A 15103-nucleotide genomic window follows, 5' to 3' on the forward strand; every position below is an offset into this window, starting at 1 on the left:
AAATTAAAGCACATTCAAATATAAGTAAAGTGGAAGAGACTCCCCTGGTAAATATGACGATATGCCTCGTGAGTTGTGTTCCATGCCCTCCAACTCGAACGAAAACCTCATACTCCAATGCTCTCTACCAAGCTGTCACTTACGCACGAAAGCGGCAACCAATAAGCAAATAGCCTCCCCACACTTGAATTAAACCATGCATCATCAATCATCCAATAGCATCTCTGAAGCAACCTGAAAGCAAACCAAGAAACAACCAGCACAAGAAAGCAAGAAACCCGAAAAATAAAAATAAAAATAAAAACATACTACTGGGTTGCCCCCCCCCCCCCCGAGAAGTGCTAGACACTTCGATTATTTCGTTTAGCAAAAAGGAAGAGTTTCGAAATTTACCCAACTTGTTCTTCAACTCAAGAACCTCATTCTCAAGCTCGGTTATCTTTGAACGATGTTTCAAGATTTCTTGAAATTTTTTTATCATTAATCGTCATTTTAACAGATAACTCAGCCTTGAGATCATGGTTACTTGTCGACAAAGCTTCAATCTTCTCTCGAGATCTCAGTTTCAAGAGATTGTCAATAAGTATCATTTAATGAAGCAATTTCTCTCACTAAATTATCATTATGATTCTTTAAAGACTCTAACTTAGGTTTGTTAGTTTCACATTCAACACAAGTGACTTTAACAGATGAAGTAGCAGAGATAGAATGACTAACATCATTGATCTTAGCCATGCAAGCAAATGTGGTTGGAATATTAACACATGAATCATCAGAATCGGATTCAGTGTCATTATCAGACAATATATCACTTCCGCTTGCATCTTGAAACACATCATTTGTCTTGAACATCACCAAATTTGCTTGATTGTCGCTACACAGTAATCGTTGTGACCAGTCAGTCCCATCAGCTAACATTGCTTGTGACCTAGAAGTAGACAGTTTCTTTTTAACATCATTGCCTCGTGGTGTAGAAGAGCTTTGGTTTTGACCACGAGGACTAGTGTACTCCTTTTTCGGCTTGTCACATTCTTTTGCAAAATGACCGAACTCTTGGCAATTGTAACATTTCACCTTTAACTTATCAAATCCCAATTTCTTGTTCAAAGAAGGAAGATCTTTGCCAGTCCTTAGCATATATCTCTTAACCTTACGGACAATCATAGTCATGTTCCATTTCAAGTCCATGATCTCTAAGTCATCCGGATCAATCTGATCATGATCTTCATCAGTTAGATCACTTATGGCAATCTTGCTACTCACCAAATTCTCATAAGAAGACATGAAGGCTGTCAGAAAAGCAAAGTTTTGTTCAGCTTCCTTCATGTTTACACTTGGTGATGGAGAGAATTGATTTGTAGTAGATGAATTTCCAGATCCAACAGAAACACCAGGTGATCCAGAAGTGTAGAAACATGCTTTTGGATCATTATAGATGGTTGTTGCATTCTCACTTGCATTTTGTGTGAGAAATGCAGTGATTGGTAAATGGTTGAACTTAGAGGCATGCTACCACCGTAAAAAGCAGGATCTTGACTCTCTTTGGAAGACTTTTGAAATTTGAGATCGTACTCTCATGCTTCAATCTTTTGCAAGAATTCAGTTGCAGTTAAGTCTTCATTCTTGAAATAATTGTTCTCTTTTAGAACCATTAAAAACGTAGAATAATAACTCGGTAGTGCACTCTTAATAGTATAAATCTTATCAACCTCAGAAGTTTCCAATTTCATTTTATCCATCTCAGCTATCAAATGATTGAATCTCGTTGTCATCTCCTCAACAGTTTCTCCTTTAAATAAATTAAAGTTTCTAAATTGAAACTTGAGCATTACCTTCTTACTCTCAGCTGTATTACCCATACTCCTCATACGAATATGTTGGAATAAGGAAGCACATATTTTTATGCTACCCACTTGGTGAAAGATGTTTTCGGGTAGAGACATTGTTAGAGTAGAATAAGCCTTTGTCTCAATCTCTAATGCTTTCTTCTCTTCTTGTGAGTATTGAGAGATAGCTTTAGGTGTGTAACCAATAGTGCAATCTCCTATCATTGGAACAACAAACACCTCATCTAAGCAATACGAGCAGTCAGGATGAACATAACCCAAATGAGCATGAAAAAAAGGTTCCCATTTAGCAAAATCGCTAAATTTCATCAATCTTGGACATTTCGAATGTGAACCTATCTCGGTATCAAGTTGCAACATTTGTTGCATTAACAAATTTTGTGAAGCCAAAGCATACATACCAACCATGTTGATAAATGAGAATGTTATCAAACTTCAAGGATTAAATGTTAAAATTATATTAACGAACTGTGAACAGTAGAATTAATGAACTGTAAACAGTGGTTAACGAATCACAACTTAACGAATTAAGAGTTGTGTAGGTAACGAATCAGAAATAGTTAACGAATCTGAAAGATGTTAACGAATATGGTCAACGAATTAAGTAAAGTAACGAATTAGTTTGACTCAATAAGTCAACGAATCAAACTAACGAATTTGATTTCAGAACTACGAATTATATGGTTTTCTTTAACGAATCACTGTAAAACTTAGCGAATCAGAAGATTTTCCTTAATGAATCAGCTACATTTGATAACGAATCAACTAATAGCGAATCCGGTTATTACAACGGTTTGTAACAAACTCTGACAACTTGTGCCACGTGGAAAAAGTTGTTATAATAACAGTTAACGAGGTAGGGCACGTGTCACACGAATTGGTTGCCACGAATTAAAAAAATGTAACAAATTAGTTCACGAATAAGCTAATCATTATAACAAATCAGCTTAAAAACGTGAACGAATTGGCCAGAAATGTTAACAAATTGACCTGAATCTTCAAATCTTCAAACACAAATTACCAGATTTCTGGAAACTAATGAACAACTAACCCAGTAACAAATTTGTAATACCTACTCGATACACAACCAAATCGTTCAAGTAAACTACCAAAACACTCGGAAACTCAACGCGAATCCAAATCGCATCATCCCGTCAATCCAATTATATATCACAACTAATTTGACCAAAACGTATACCCTGTTTTTCAGCCAAATTCAAGTCCAAACCAATTCCATCCAAATCAATCCAAATTCCAATTCCTTTAAGTCTAACCTTACCAATACATTAACAATCTCAGATCCAATCTAATCAATCCATATCCAACTCCAAATCAAACTCGATTTGATTCAAACTTAAACCGTAACACACTTATACCAAAATACCAATTATCGGTCTACTAATAACAATTTAACACACGAATCAAGAGCAATCGAACAAACCGAGAGCTCTGATACCACTTGAGAACACCTTAACACCAAATCTCAGATCTGATATATATATGTTATAATAACAACGGATCTAGTTCATTGTTGCTATTGATTATATTATAGATTGTATATATTAGTATTAGTTTATATTAGGTGTATGTATAATATTAGATTGAATAGATTAAGGTGAAGATTGAGAGAGAAATCGGGCAGGGGTTCGTTAACTTTAACTCAATGCTTAAATTAACAGTTGAATAACATCATTATATATAGAAGACGAGTCTGATTCGTTAACATTCCATAACAAATCAGACACCGCCTTCGTTACATTACAATAATGAAATAACATTAACGAATCACCCCCTGATTCATTAAATATCCTTAACGAATCAAGAGGGATCTTAACTTAAGTCTAGTTCGTTAAACATCCTTAACGAACTAGACGACTCTCTTAACGAACTACATTAATAACTTAATGTTTATTACATAAATAAAATGATAAATACAAAGACTCGAGACGCAAAATCGTGCACTAACACATATACGATAGGTACACTTGCCTATTTGTGTGTGGTTTAGTTAAGATAATAATCATTTATATAAATTTTGAATTCAACATTATGTAAACAAACCTTTGAAAAAATTAACACCATTTTCATACTATCATCTCACGCACACTAGTTCACTCGTAAGCTATATGGGTGATGTCTTAATATAATTTGCCATACTTAGAACTATCTAAGTTTTTCATGTTCAATATTGGCTTTGGTTTTCTGAAATCTACATTCTCTATTGCCAATATTTGGGGCGGAGTTTTTGAAAGTGGTGTCCATTTTCACGGTTTGTACCCGCGGTTTGCTTCATGCTTCTGGCCCACCAAGGGTTTCGTCGTTGCGGGCACGGAAGGTTCTGCAGGCAGTTGAATCCTCGACCAAATTGATCCATTGTCTTTGTTATTCCCTTTTTACCCTTCGGGTTCTCCTCTGACTTCATTCCACGAATACTCTCTTTTACTTAGAGACCTTTCTCGAGTTGCTTATACTTTGGTGGCTATCATTATCGCGTCCCAGGACTGAGGCATGCCATCTCGTCGGAAGAGGCATCGAATGAGGTCATCGCTCTTTACACCTTGGTGGAAATCCACCCCCATCATGTCTTCACTCACTCAGCCAATCAGAAGACCTTCTTTGTTGTATCGCATGAATAAGTCTTCAATCGACTCGTTATCCTTGCGGACTACCGATAGTATGTCTGTAGGGCCATATTTGTGTCTCCACTACTGGCTAAAATGTTGAGAGATTTTTGCTATCAAGTCTTCGAAGCCTATGATATGTCCTTCTGGGAGTCTTTCAAACCATTCTCGGACCGCACCATGAAGGGTTAATGCGAACATGTGACATCACACCGGCAGGGTCCAACCTGCAACCCTGTCTGCTACTATGAAGCTCTGTAAGTTTAGATCCGTCATCCCATCATTTCCCCACTGACGAGGGTAATTCTGAATTTGGCGATAAGGGAGCTTCCGGAATTCGTGTCACAAATTTTGATTTCTCCGCGAAGGCTTAAGGCATGTATAGTTTAGTGAAATCCACATCTACGTCTGGTTAATAATTCACCCGCGTCTTGCGCGGCTTTGCCCCCCTGGGTTATAACTATGTGTATCACTGTCGCTCTGACCACTCTCGCTTTTTTCGCGGGAGTTTTGGTCTTTATCGGGGTTGTCTGTCTAGAGAGTCGCGTGGCTCTGGCCACGTGGTTGCTCTCGGCTCTTAGTGTGACTTCTTCCTTGATCTCTCGTATGGCCTTCTGACTTCCCGCTCTCTCGCTTCAGTGGGTTTTCTGGCTTGTGCTAGTGTCCATGATGTGGCGTCGAGACCGAGGAACATCTTCGCTTGAGGAGTCGTCTCGCTCATTCCGTGGATAGGTAAAAGTTCTTGGAGTTACCCGAATCGCTTGGTCTTCTTTGTTGCTTTAGCAACCTTCTCTTAAATCTTGCACTGATTCTTTCTTGCTCTTTTTTTAGCTAGACTATTAGGTCTTTGCCAAGGTATGTTTTCCCATTGGACCTTTTTGACGAGAGGACCGAATTCTGCAAAGCGAAAGGCCAAATCGGGCTGTTGTGACTACTCGATTCCAATGTAATCTTCATTATTTCGATTGAACACCTCATTTCGCCTTTCATTCCCCCAGGAACTCGCCTATGACGGGTCCGGACCGGTTCGATGAAGGCGACGTGAAATGATGAGGTTAAGTTGAACTTATAATGACCAGAAATGAGTTTCAACTGCGTCAGTGAAGAAACAACAAACCAATCCTAAGAGGATTAGTTCAATATCTCAACCAAGTGATGGTGGGATCTAAGTCGATATGAATTGTATCGGCTGAACCTGCAAAATAGAACACTATGAGCCTGTTACGAGAAGGGGAATTAAGAGGTCTTCTCGTAACCACCCTCCGACGTGAGAATCCCTATTAATGGAGATTGTAATCGTTTAAGATAACAAGTTGCATATCCTATTACCGTTAATCCTGCATGGGTATTTATAGCCGAAGGGGTCGAGAAAGACTGGTCCAGTTGTCCTCCTTAATCGGACCTTCTATTTACATGGCTGAGCACGTCAGAGGTTTCTGATTAGACGTGATAGCTGGCGTGCAGAGGTAGATGCCATCTTGACGGTACAACGCTGACAACATGTGATTGGCTAGACGTGCGATTTTTAGCCTTATAAGAATCTCAGGCCGTTATTGATTGATCTATACTTTTGACACCATTAACGAAAAACTTACCCGTTTTAACCCAACCCAGTTCGATAAAAAAACATTCAGACCCATTACCAAACCCGCATTTATATTTGTAATAATAATAATAATAATAATATTCTAATTCAGGTATAAACCCTACCTCACAAACAAACCCACCCCACCAATGGCAGAACCCGAGCTTCCTCCCACCACCATCACTGCCGCCACAACAACCGATCTAACACCACCGGCACCGGAATCTGACGTGGCAAGTACGGCGGAGGAGAAGAAGTGGCCGGGAGACTGCGTGTTTCGGGTGATAGTTCCGGTGGTTAAAGTGGGTAGTATCATCGGACACAAAGGAGACATAATTAAGAAGATGTGCGAAGAAACGAAAGCTCGGGTTCGTGTACTCGATGGGCCGGTTGGTAATCCTGACCGCATTGTAAGTATTACTTTCTAGGGTTTGTTTGTTTTCTTTTTTAGATGCAGTTCTTGGTTTAGGGAGTGTTAGGGGTGTCCATGGTTTGGTTTGGTTTGGTTTGGAGCTAAAACCAAACAAAAAGATAACAACTTTGGGTTTTCTGGTAGGGTCATTGTTGTAACCGTAAATTTCGGATCGGTTATTCGGATTTATGCAAACCCCTAGGCAGTGTTGTAGAACTCACTAGGCGCTAGCATTTAATAGGGATTAATCAGATTGGAATTTTGTATGCAACTTTTCAAAATTTTATATGTATTTACAAAATTGTATATATAATTTTCAAGATAAGAATTTTTCAAATACATAAAAGATTTTCACCAGTTTGAACCGATTTTGACTGGTATCGAATTTAGGGGCCAATTAGGTGGAATCAAATTGGTTTAATTGCCAATTATTGGCGTGTAATCGTGATTTTATACAACACTGGTTTTAGGTTTTGATATCCGGTAAAGAAGAAACAGAGGCACAATTGTCACCTGCAATGGAAGCTGTGATACAAGTATTCAAACGCGTAAATGGTTTCCCAGAGGACGGGGATGATGATGCAGCTTCTATTCCTTTTTGCTCATTAAGATTATTAGTGTCATCAAATCAAGGCATGAGTCTTATTGGAAAACAAGGATCATCAATCAAAACAATACAGGAAACTGGTTGCTCTGTTCGTGTACACTCTTCCGGTATATATCGTATTCTAAATCGAATAATATTATACGATGATGATCAAATAAAAAGTGTATATTTTGCCGAAATAGCCTAAAAAGATTTTTATTTTATCGGCTGATTCCAATGCCACTGGAATTAGTTCAAACAGAGTTCGTTTGAACTGGTTTCGATCCAAAACAAAAATTCTTTTTAGGCTGCTTAGGCAATATTGACTTTTTAGGGGATCGTTTCTGTAATATTATAATAATAATCGTTATCTTCTACGCCTTTCTTCCAGGTGAAGTAACAACATTGCCCACAAACTCAGAAGATAAAGTTATTGATTTACAAGGAGAAGCTGTTAAAGTTTTGAAAGCTTTAGAAGCTGTGCTTGGACATTTGAGGAAGTTTTTGGTTGATCATAGTGTTCTTCCTCTATTTGAAAAAACCGTAAGTTATTTCTCATTTTGTTAGTTTTTGACTACATCATACAGATCTGTGATGAATCTTGAACTGTTTTAATGTTTTATGCAGCATTGTATTACAGCCACACAAGAACATCGAGTGGATGCATGGGCTGAAAAGCCAATTATGCAATCGGGCTCACGTAGCCGGGTCGGTAGTGAATCCAGTTTTTCATCTGGACTTTTGTTTCATGGGCGGGATTCTGGGTTATCTACAATTCGGTCTCCTCCTGTAACTGGTCCTACAAGCGGTCGTTTTGTGACGCAGGCGAGTGTTTTTATTGTTTACTCTATTTTCTGATATCTTTAGGATTAGTCCTGTAAACGAACACGAACATGGTTTTTATGTTCGTGTTTGTTTGTTAAGAAAATCAATGTGTTTGTGTTCGTTTATGTTCGTTTGTTAACATTATCAACGAACGGTTCACGAACAAAATAACTGGATATAGATGAACGAACATAACTGAGCTAAATCCAATTATAGGCGAATGTGAACTGTGGAACAACAATGTGTTGGCTTAAAAAGTTATCAAAACTAATCTAAAATTTAATGAACATAACAAATTTAAATGAAGATATTAATGAATGCATGCAAACAAACCTAAAAAAAAAATCATAAAGTAACGAACATAAATGAACGCAAATGAACGAGACATCTGTCATGTTTGTTTGTTTAATTAAATGATTAAAAACTTATGTTCATGTCCGTTTAGACATTACATAAATGAACTTCCTGCCAAATGGTTTACTGATTGATCGGTTCGTTTACATGCCTAACTATTATTGTCAACTTTCTTCATAGATTCATCCATACATGATGTTTCAAATATACCCACCCCCCTTTCCTTTTGAGATAAATCGTGTTTTGTTTACATGTAGTATAAATGTGGCACTATATTATATTGTTCAAATTTGATATTATGTTTGCATTTAAATAGGTTGCACAAACGATGCAAATACCACTAGTTTATGCTGAGGATATAATTGGTTCTGGTGGAAGAAATATAGCGTTTATTCGTCGCACAAGCGGTGCACTTCTTACGGTTCAAGAAGGTTTACAAGATGAAATTGTAATTGAAATAAAAGGCACTTCATCACAAGTTCAGACGGCTCAACATCTTATTCAGGTTAGTGAAGTCAGATAATTTACTGCATAATCAGTTTGTTTTTAAATATAAATATAAATACTTGTCTTTTTCTTGCAGACTAACAAATCATAAATGCAAATCCATGATTGGGTCGGGTTGTTTATAAGTGCTCATGCATAGCGGTGTGAACGAGCCAGGCCTGAGCCGACTTGGCTTGAGCTCAGTTCGTTAAGAGCTTTATTTCTTAAGCTTGAGCTTGCAAAACCTATACAAGCTTGAACTCTCAGCCCAGGCTCGGCTTCTTATTATTTATTAGTTAACTTGTATACATTTTTAATTACTTTTTACATATATTTTAATTAAAATTATTATATACAACATAACTAGCTTATATCCCGTGTACTACATAGGGTGGAAAATAACAATACATAAAATTCTTGAATCTTTATGTACATTTTATAGATGGAAAAATGTATTGCATATACAAATGCTTTAAAAAAATTCAAAAATATGTAAACTTTAATATATAATTGGGTTTCAAAGTTACATTAATATCTATTTAATGTAATTTGACTTTCATTACTATTTGACTGAAAACAAAAGTTATATAATTAGATTTCGAAGTTTCTTAAAAATATACATTTTGGACCTGTTTAACCAGTTTCCTTTATAGCTACATTATTTGATTTTACACATTAAACATGTTACTGATGGAAAACAACTTTTATTTGTTAGTTCATTAGTAAATGGGTTATAATGGTGTGTTATCTTTGTTACCCAGGATTGTGTACGCAACCATAAAGAATCCGTTCCAAGCGATTACTCCCGCTTCATGGATTCATCTTATAGTCGAGATCCGTATGATTTCCGTGAATATAATAGTTACAGAATGTGAAGCACTTACCCGAATTTTCTTTCTTGTATCGTTTTCTGTTCACTTGCAAATTTTGTGAACAGGATTTGATTAGAAATGACAGCAAAATTGTCTTGAGCTTGATTTTGTTTCTTTGTGCATAACATGCTATTTTTTTGTCTTGTCAATGTACAATATGAAATGATTCGGGCTCTATCCACGCGGTTAGGTCTATAGTGTGGTCATCATTTTATAGAATGTTTAACCCGATAAAAACCCTGAAGTGCTATTGATATATTCTGTTTTGGCTTCGATCGTTGTATCGTTGTAGTACCCATGTGGCTTTATCCGTCGAACGGTGAACAAAGCAACCGTTTCATTTAATTTTGATATGCGAAAGTTGGTTGCTAGACATGGAAACGGTAGAGGATGATGCAATGCAATGTAATATCAAGAACTTTTAAAACATCAAATAATTAGGTGCCGTGCCGTTAATAATTTTGGATGGTCATATTGAATAAATTTGTTTAAGAAGTTAACACACATTTTCTAATTACTTGAATCAATGTATAACTTTAAAATGAAGATTGGGAGTTCAATCCTCACTCGGGGTGATTGTAAATAATAATTTGATTGTTAAAAAAAAGGGGGTTTTCATACAAGGGAATATAATGGTTTAGAATTTCTAAAATATTGTTAAGAATACGTAGTACAATGAATATAAAGTTAAAAAAACATAATAGAATTCAAAGAAAAAAGAAAAAAAAATTACAATTTGTAAGATACTTGTAATTTTTTAAATTAAACCAAACTAAGTGTTACTATTACTTTTATGGATAACAAGATAGAATACAATAATTGCTTAGTACATATTATGTACAAAAATACCTATATTCATGAAATTGATCTATGAAATCGCATAACATGATCTCGAAATCATCTACATATATCCAATTAATCATCGGTTCACAAAAAAAGACCTGAATCGTTTATCGATCAGTTGTACTTTTCTTCATGAAAAATGTTTTTGAGCGTAATTATGGGTTTTTGTGCGTAATTATTGAAAATATATATGGAATTGAGCGTAATGGGTTTTAACCCTGGGCGTTTTGTAAGACGGCTTAAACTACTTTTGTGTATACATATAAATAAAAAAAACAAAAAGAAATTAAAAGAATGATATATGATAAAAAAAAATGAAAGCAAGAGAATTCTATGTAGTAATTTTCTTGGATTTGTGTTATATAATCTCTCTTACTCAAAATGCATATCTATGTGATGCATATGCGCTATTTGATGTATATTTTGTTTTATCTACCGTTTCCATATATATAAATAGCTAATCAATTCAACACATTTGAAATCCAGTTATGAAACTAATTTGGGGGATGAAACACGGGTTTGAAATGATTCGAATGGGGTATGGTTTCCGTTTAGACTTTTTTTTTTTACATAGAATCCCTTTCAATCAGACAAAAAAATCAATTTTGTGCCCCACAACTCCCACGCCACATGTCATAATTCTGTGAACCGAAAATTCTTATTTCCAACTCATCAAAATTTTCACCTCCTCATATTCTATTTAATAATTTTATAAAGTTAATTAAAAAACAATAGTAATCAATCATATCTTATCGTAAATCATCTACTAACCATTTAATATTTAGGGGATGTTTGGTAGGTTCTTAATGATTCTATTAAGAGGCTACATCTAAATCGTTCAGAGATAGAGTGTGTTTGGTTCACTAAAAACACACCTCTTAATGGTTAAGTTTAAGAGACATGCTAAATGATTGAAAGACTATCTCTTAATCAGCCAACATATGATTTAGGCACAAGATTGCCAAACAACCCCTTAGTTTATTCAACCATGTAATACACAAGTTTCTAACCCAGTTACATAATACATGACACATACATACACAATACTAGCGTCATAACCCCTAGACTACGGTCGCAAGATCCTTTCTAGCAGATTTGGTACATGTTGCAGACACCTAGACACAATTTCTGTCCAACTTAACAAAGCAAAAGGCTCATTCACGCCTGCATACCATCACATTTATTAGACTATGTCGGCTATAGTTTCAGTTTATTATTATTAAGTTCTATATTGTATAGGGAAACTAAGTGTATTTAGTATCTCTATATAATTGGTTGTAATCGTATCTCATTAATTCAATAATACTGATTATCTTTTCATATCTGATTTGGTATCAGAGCCAAAATCAGCTCCTTGTTTTTCTCTAACCCTAATCGGCTTAATCTGGCGCCCAGCCCCTAATGCCTCCTGCCGACGCAACTTCCGGCCAACATAATCTTCAATGGTAGCCATAACAACCTTCTACCCACAACTCTCATAAATTCGCCTTTACCCTAAAGCCTACCAACTATGGCTACTGGAGGTCGATGATCGACTCCTTCCTGACATCACATAATCTATTTGGTTATGTTGACGGTACAATTTCGTGTCCAGAACAAAAGGTCACCGTTGGAACTGCAACAACAGACAATCCTAGTTATACTCCTTGGATTTCCAACGATGCTTATATCCGCACGTTGCTCATCTCCACTGTTTCTGAAGACTCGTACCAGCATGTTCGGGCATGACATCTCGTGAAGTCTGGTTATCTCTGGAACGGCTTATGCACCAGTCAATGCTTCTCATGAATTTACTTTCTGTAGTCAACTACTACGCATCACTATGAAGGGTGATGAGAAACCTATTGACTACCTCTGTAGGGTACAAGAATATGCCACTTCCCTTGCCAACATCGGAGAACCGGTAAAAGATAAAGAACTTGTTATGCTTACTCTTGCAGGGCTACGGGAAGAATACAACGGTCTAAAAGGAACAATACTGGGTCGTCAACCACCTGTCGCCTCTCATGAAATCTTTGCCTTATTAAATGACCATGATTTAGTGGTCACCAAACTTGTGCAAAACAACCCGCAGGCACTTCTTGCTGCTGCCTCTACTCCTTCACAACAACCCTACACTGCTCCTGGTCTCTTAAAATCTCAACCAACCCTTGACCAACTACAACAACAACTCCAAATATCCAGTTGATGGCCTCTCAGTTGGGTCACCAACTGAATCCGAATCTTTCACCACAACCCCATGCCTATTTTGGATCTCGATCATACAACACAAATCGCGGTAACCGGAACAATCGTGGCCACTCTCGGGGCAACTCACGTGGCTCTCTCAACTCACGTCCTAGAGACAATGGTGGCAGCAGGCAATTTTTATGGGCCCCACTCAAAACACCGTGTATGGTCACTGCAATCGTTGTGGAATTGGGCATCTACCTTCTCAATGCCCAAATAAGCCCAATCAGCAGAATCGACCCGCTCCACAGGCCAATTTTTCCACCTTTTCGGATGGAGCTTCTTCTTCTGGAAGTGCTTGGAAACCCGACACGGGTGCAACCCATCATGCCACTCCAGATTTAACTAGCTTGGACAACTCTGAGGCATAATATGGTAATGATTCATTATTTGTTGGAAATGGTAATTCCATACCCATTTTACACATTGGCTCATCTAAATTCCACTCTTCAAACAGAACCTTTAACCTTTCAGATATTCTTCATGTTCCTGAACTTAAACACAACTTTTTATCTGTGCAAAAATTTTGTCTTGACAATAATGTATTCTTTGAATTTCACTCTTCTCATTTTGTTGTGAAGGACGAGTCTACACGCACTACCCTCCTCACGGGCCCCAGTGAACAGGGTTTGTACTCTATCTGCCTTCCGCAACTCAAGTCTCTGCCCAAGGTGGCCTTCACTGCTGTCAAAGCTTCCTCGAATATTTGGCATCAACGTTTGGGACATCCTCACGCTCAAGTCTTTAATTCTATTGTTTCTTATTGTTCTTTACCTGTTTCAGACAAATTATCAAACAATTTATGTTCTTTTTGTCAAATGGGAAAATCAACTAAATTGCATTTACCAGATTCTAATTTTCGTAGTTATAATATCTTGGATCTTGTTTATTGTGATGTTTGGGGGTCCGTCACCGGCACCATCGCTTGATGGTCACCGGTATTTCCTGTTGTGTGTTGATCATTGTACTCGATATATGTGGTTTTATCCCTTAACTCAAAAATCGTATGTTTATGTTATATTAACAAACTTTATAACCATGGCTGAACGCCAATTTAACACTAAATTAAAATGCATCCAATCCAATTGGGAAGGTGAATTCCGCTCCCTCACCAACCTTTGTCGCAACCTTGGCATCATCCATCGCCGTTCTTGCCCACACACTAGTGAGCAAAACGGAATTGTGGAAGGCCGACATTGGCACGTTGTTGAAATGGGTCTCTCTCTATTGGCTCATTCATGTCTTCCCCAACGTTTCTGGCACTTTGCCTTTGAGACAGCCGTTTACCTAATCAATCGGCTTCCCTCACGTGTCTCCTCAAACAAATCTCCATTTGAACACGTTTTTCACCATAAACCTGATTACTCTTTTCTAAGAGTTTTTGGTTCTCAATGTTTTCCTTATATCCGCCCATACAACCATCACAAAATCGAGTTCCGTTCTACTCCTTGTGTCTTTCTTGGCGATAGCCTTTCTCATAATGGCTATCAATGTTTTGATCGTTCCACTGAACGTATTTACATTGCTCGGCATGTTCGATTTAATGAACATGTCTTTCCGTATACACCTTCACCAAAGCCGAACCCATCTCCACCTACATCCTCCCCGTACATCTCTATCTTTCCTAATCCACCGCCCGGTTTCTCACTAGAACCTAGCACACCAGCCCCGACCACGTCCCCAGCCAATGAACCATCTCCACCACCTTCACCATATCGCCCGTCTCCTACTAACCCTACCAATGTTGTAAAACTCGCTAAGCGGTCCCTAGGCGGCCGACCCCCTTGTAGGGAGTACTCGGGGAGTACTCGGCTTGTACTCGGACATGATAAATATAACATAAAATAAGTATTGGATATTATATATATCTTAAGATAAGCATAATTCATGTCAAAATAAGCATAATTCACATGAAAAAAAATATATAATACAAAAAATTCATGTCTTGCTATTATTTTTAATTTTTTACTAAAAAATAAAAAAATAAAAAAAAATAGAAAAAATTTAAAAAAAATAAAATTTTTTGGCCGAGTTAACCTTGGAGGCCGAGTAATCCCGAGTACTCCGACTTTTGACTGAGTTGGACCTTGGCGAGTAATGGTGTCCGAGTTGGGAAAGGCGGCAAGGTTGATGTCCGAGGACCTTGGAATCGCCGATTCCAAGGCCTTGGAATCCGACTTTTACAATACTGACCCTACCCCCACAGCCCAATTCTCTGCTGCCCAAACTTCCCAACCCTCGGTTGCCCAGCGTGCGTCCACGGCTGTCCAACAACCACCAGCCCCTCCCCCTATGGATGCTAGTTCAAGACCCCCAACCTCAGACAACACCCTAAACGACCAGATCGGATAACCCGACCGCTTACCTTGCCAAGACCACCTCCTCCTTACCCATTGAACCAACCAGCTTTACTATTGCCAACAAATATGCTGAATGGCGTCAT

General features: G+C 37.6%; 1 protein-coding gene across 1 annotated transcript; it reads left to right on the plus strand.

Moving 5' to 3' along the window:
* The first annotated feature begins 6192 nt into the window (after positions 1-6192).
* On the plus strand, positions 6193-9649 carry LOC143568371 (RNA-binding KH domain-containing protein PEPPER-like). Its single transcript, XM_077054544.1, has 6 exons — positions 6193-6463; positions 6936-7179; positions 7443-7594; positions 7679-7876; positions 8547-8735; positions 9478-9649. The coding sequence occupies exons 1-6, from the start codon at positions 6203-6205 to the stop codon at positions 9589-9591; spliced, it is 1158 nt and encodes a 385-aa protein (XP_076910659.1). The 5' UTR covers positions 6193-6202; the 3' UTR covers positions 9592-9649.
* The last annotated feature ends 5454 nt before the right edge of the window (positions 9650-15103 follow it).

The sequence above is a fragment of the Bidens hawaiensis genome, unplaced genomic scaffold (assembly GCF_021521415.1).
Source record: "Bidens hawaiensis isolate Kalapana, Puna unplaced genomic scaffold, B.hawaiensis_p1.1 tig00023983_1, whole genome shotgun sequence".
Lineage (NCBI taxonomy): Eukaryota > Viridiplantae > Streptophyta > Magnoliopsida > Asterales > Asteraceae > Bidens > Bidens hawaiensis.

Excerpts from the sequence above, each read along its gene's own strand:
- LOC143568371 (XM_077054544.1), top strand. The coding sequence starts at position 6,203 with ATGGCAGAACCCGAGCTTCCTCCCACCACCATCACTGCCGCCACAACA. Across the intron at positions 6,464-6,935 it reads TTGGTAATCCTGACCGCATT|GTTTTGATATCCGGTAAAGA; the intron begins GTAAGTATTACT and ends CACTGGTTTTAG. Across the intron at positions 7,595-7,678 it reads TTCCTCTATTTGAAAAAACC|CATTGTATTACAGCCACACA; the intron begins GTAAGTTATTTC and ends TGTTTTATGCAG.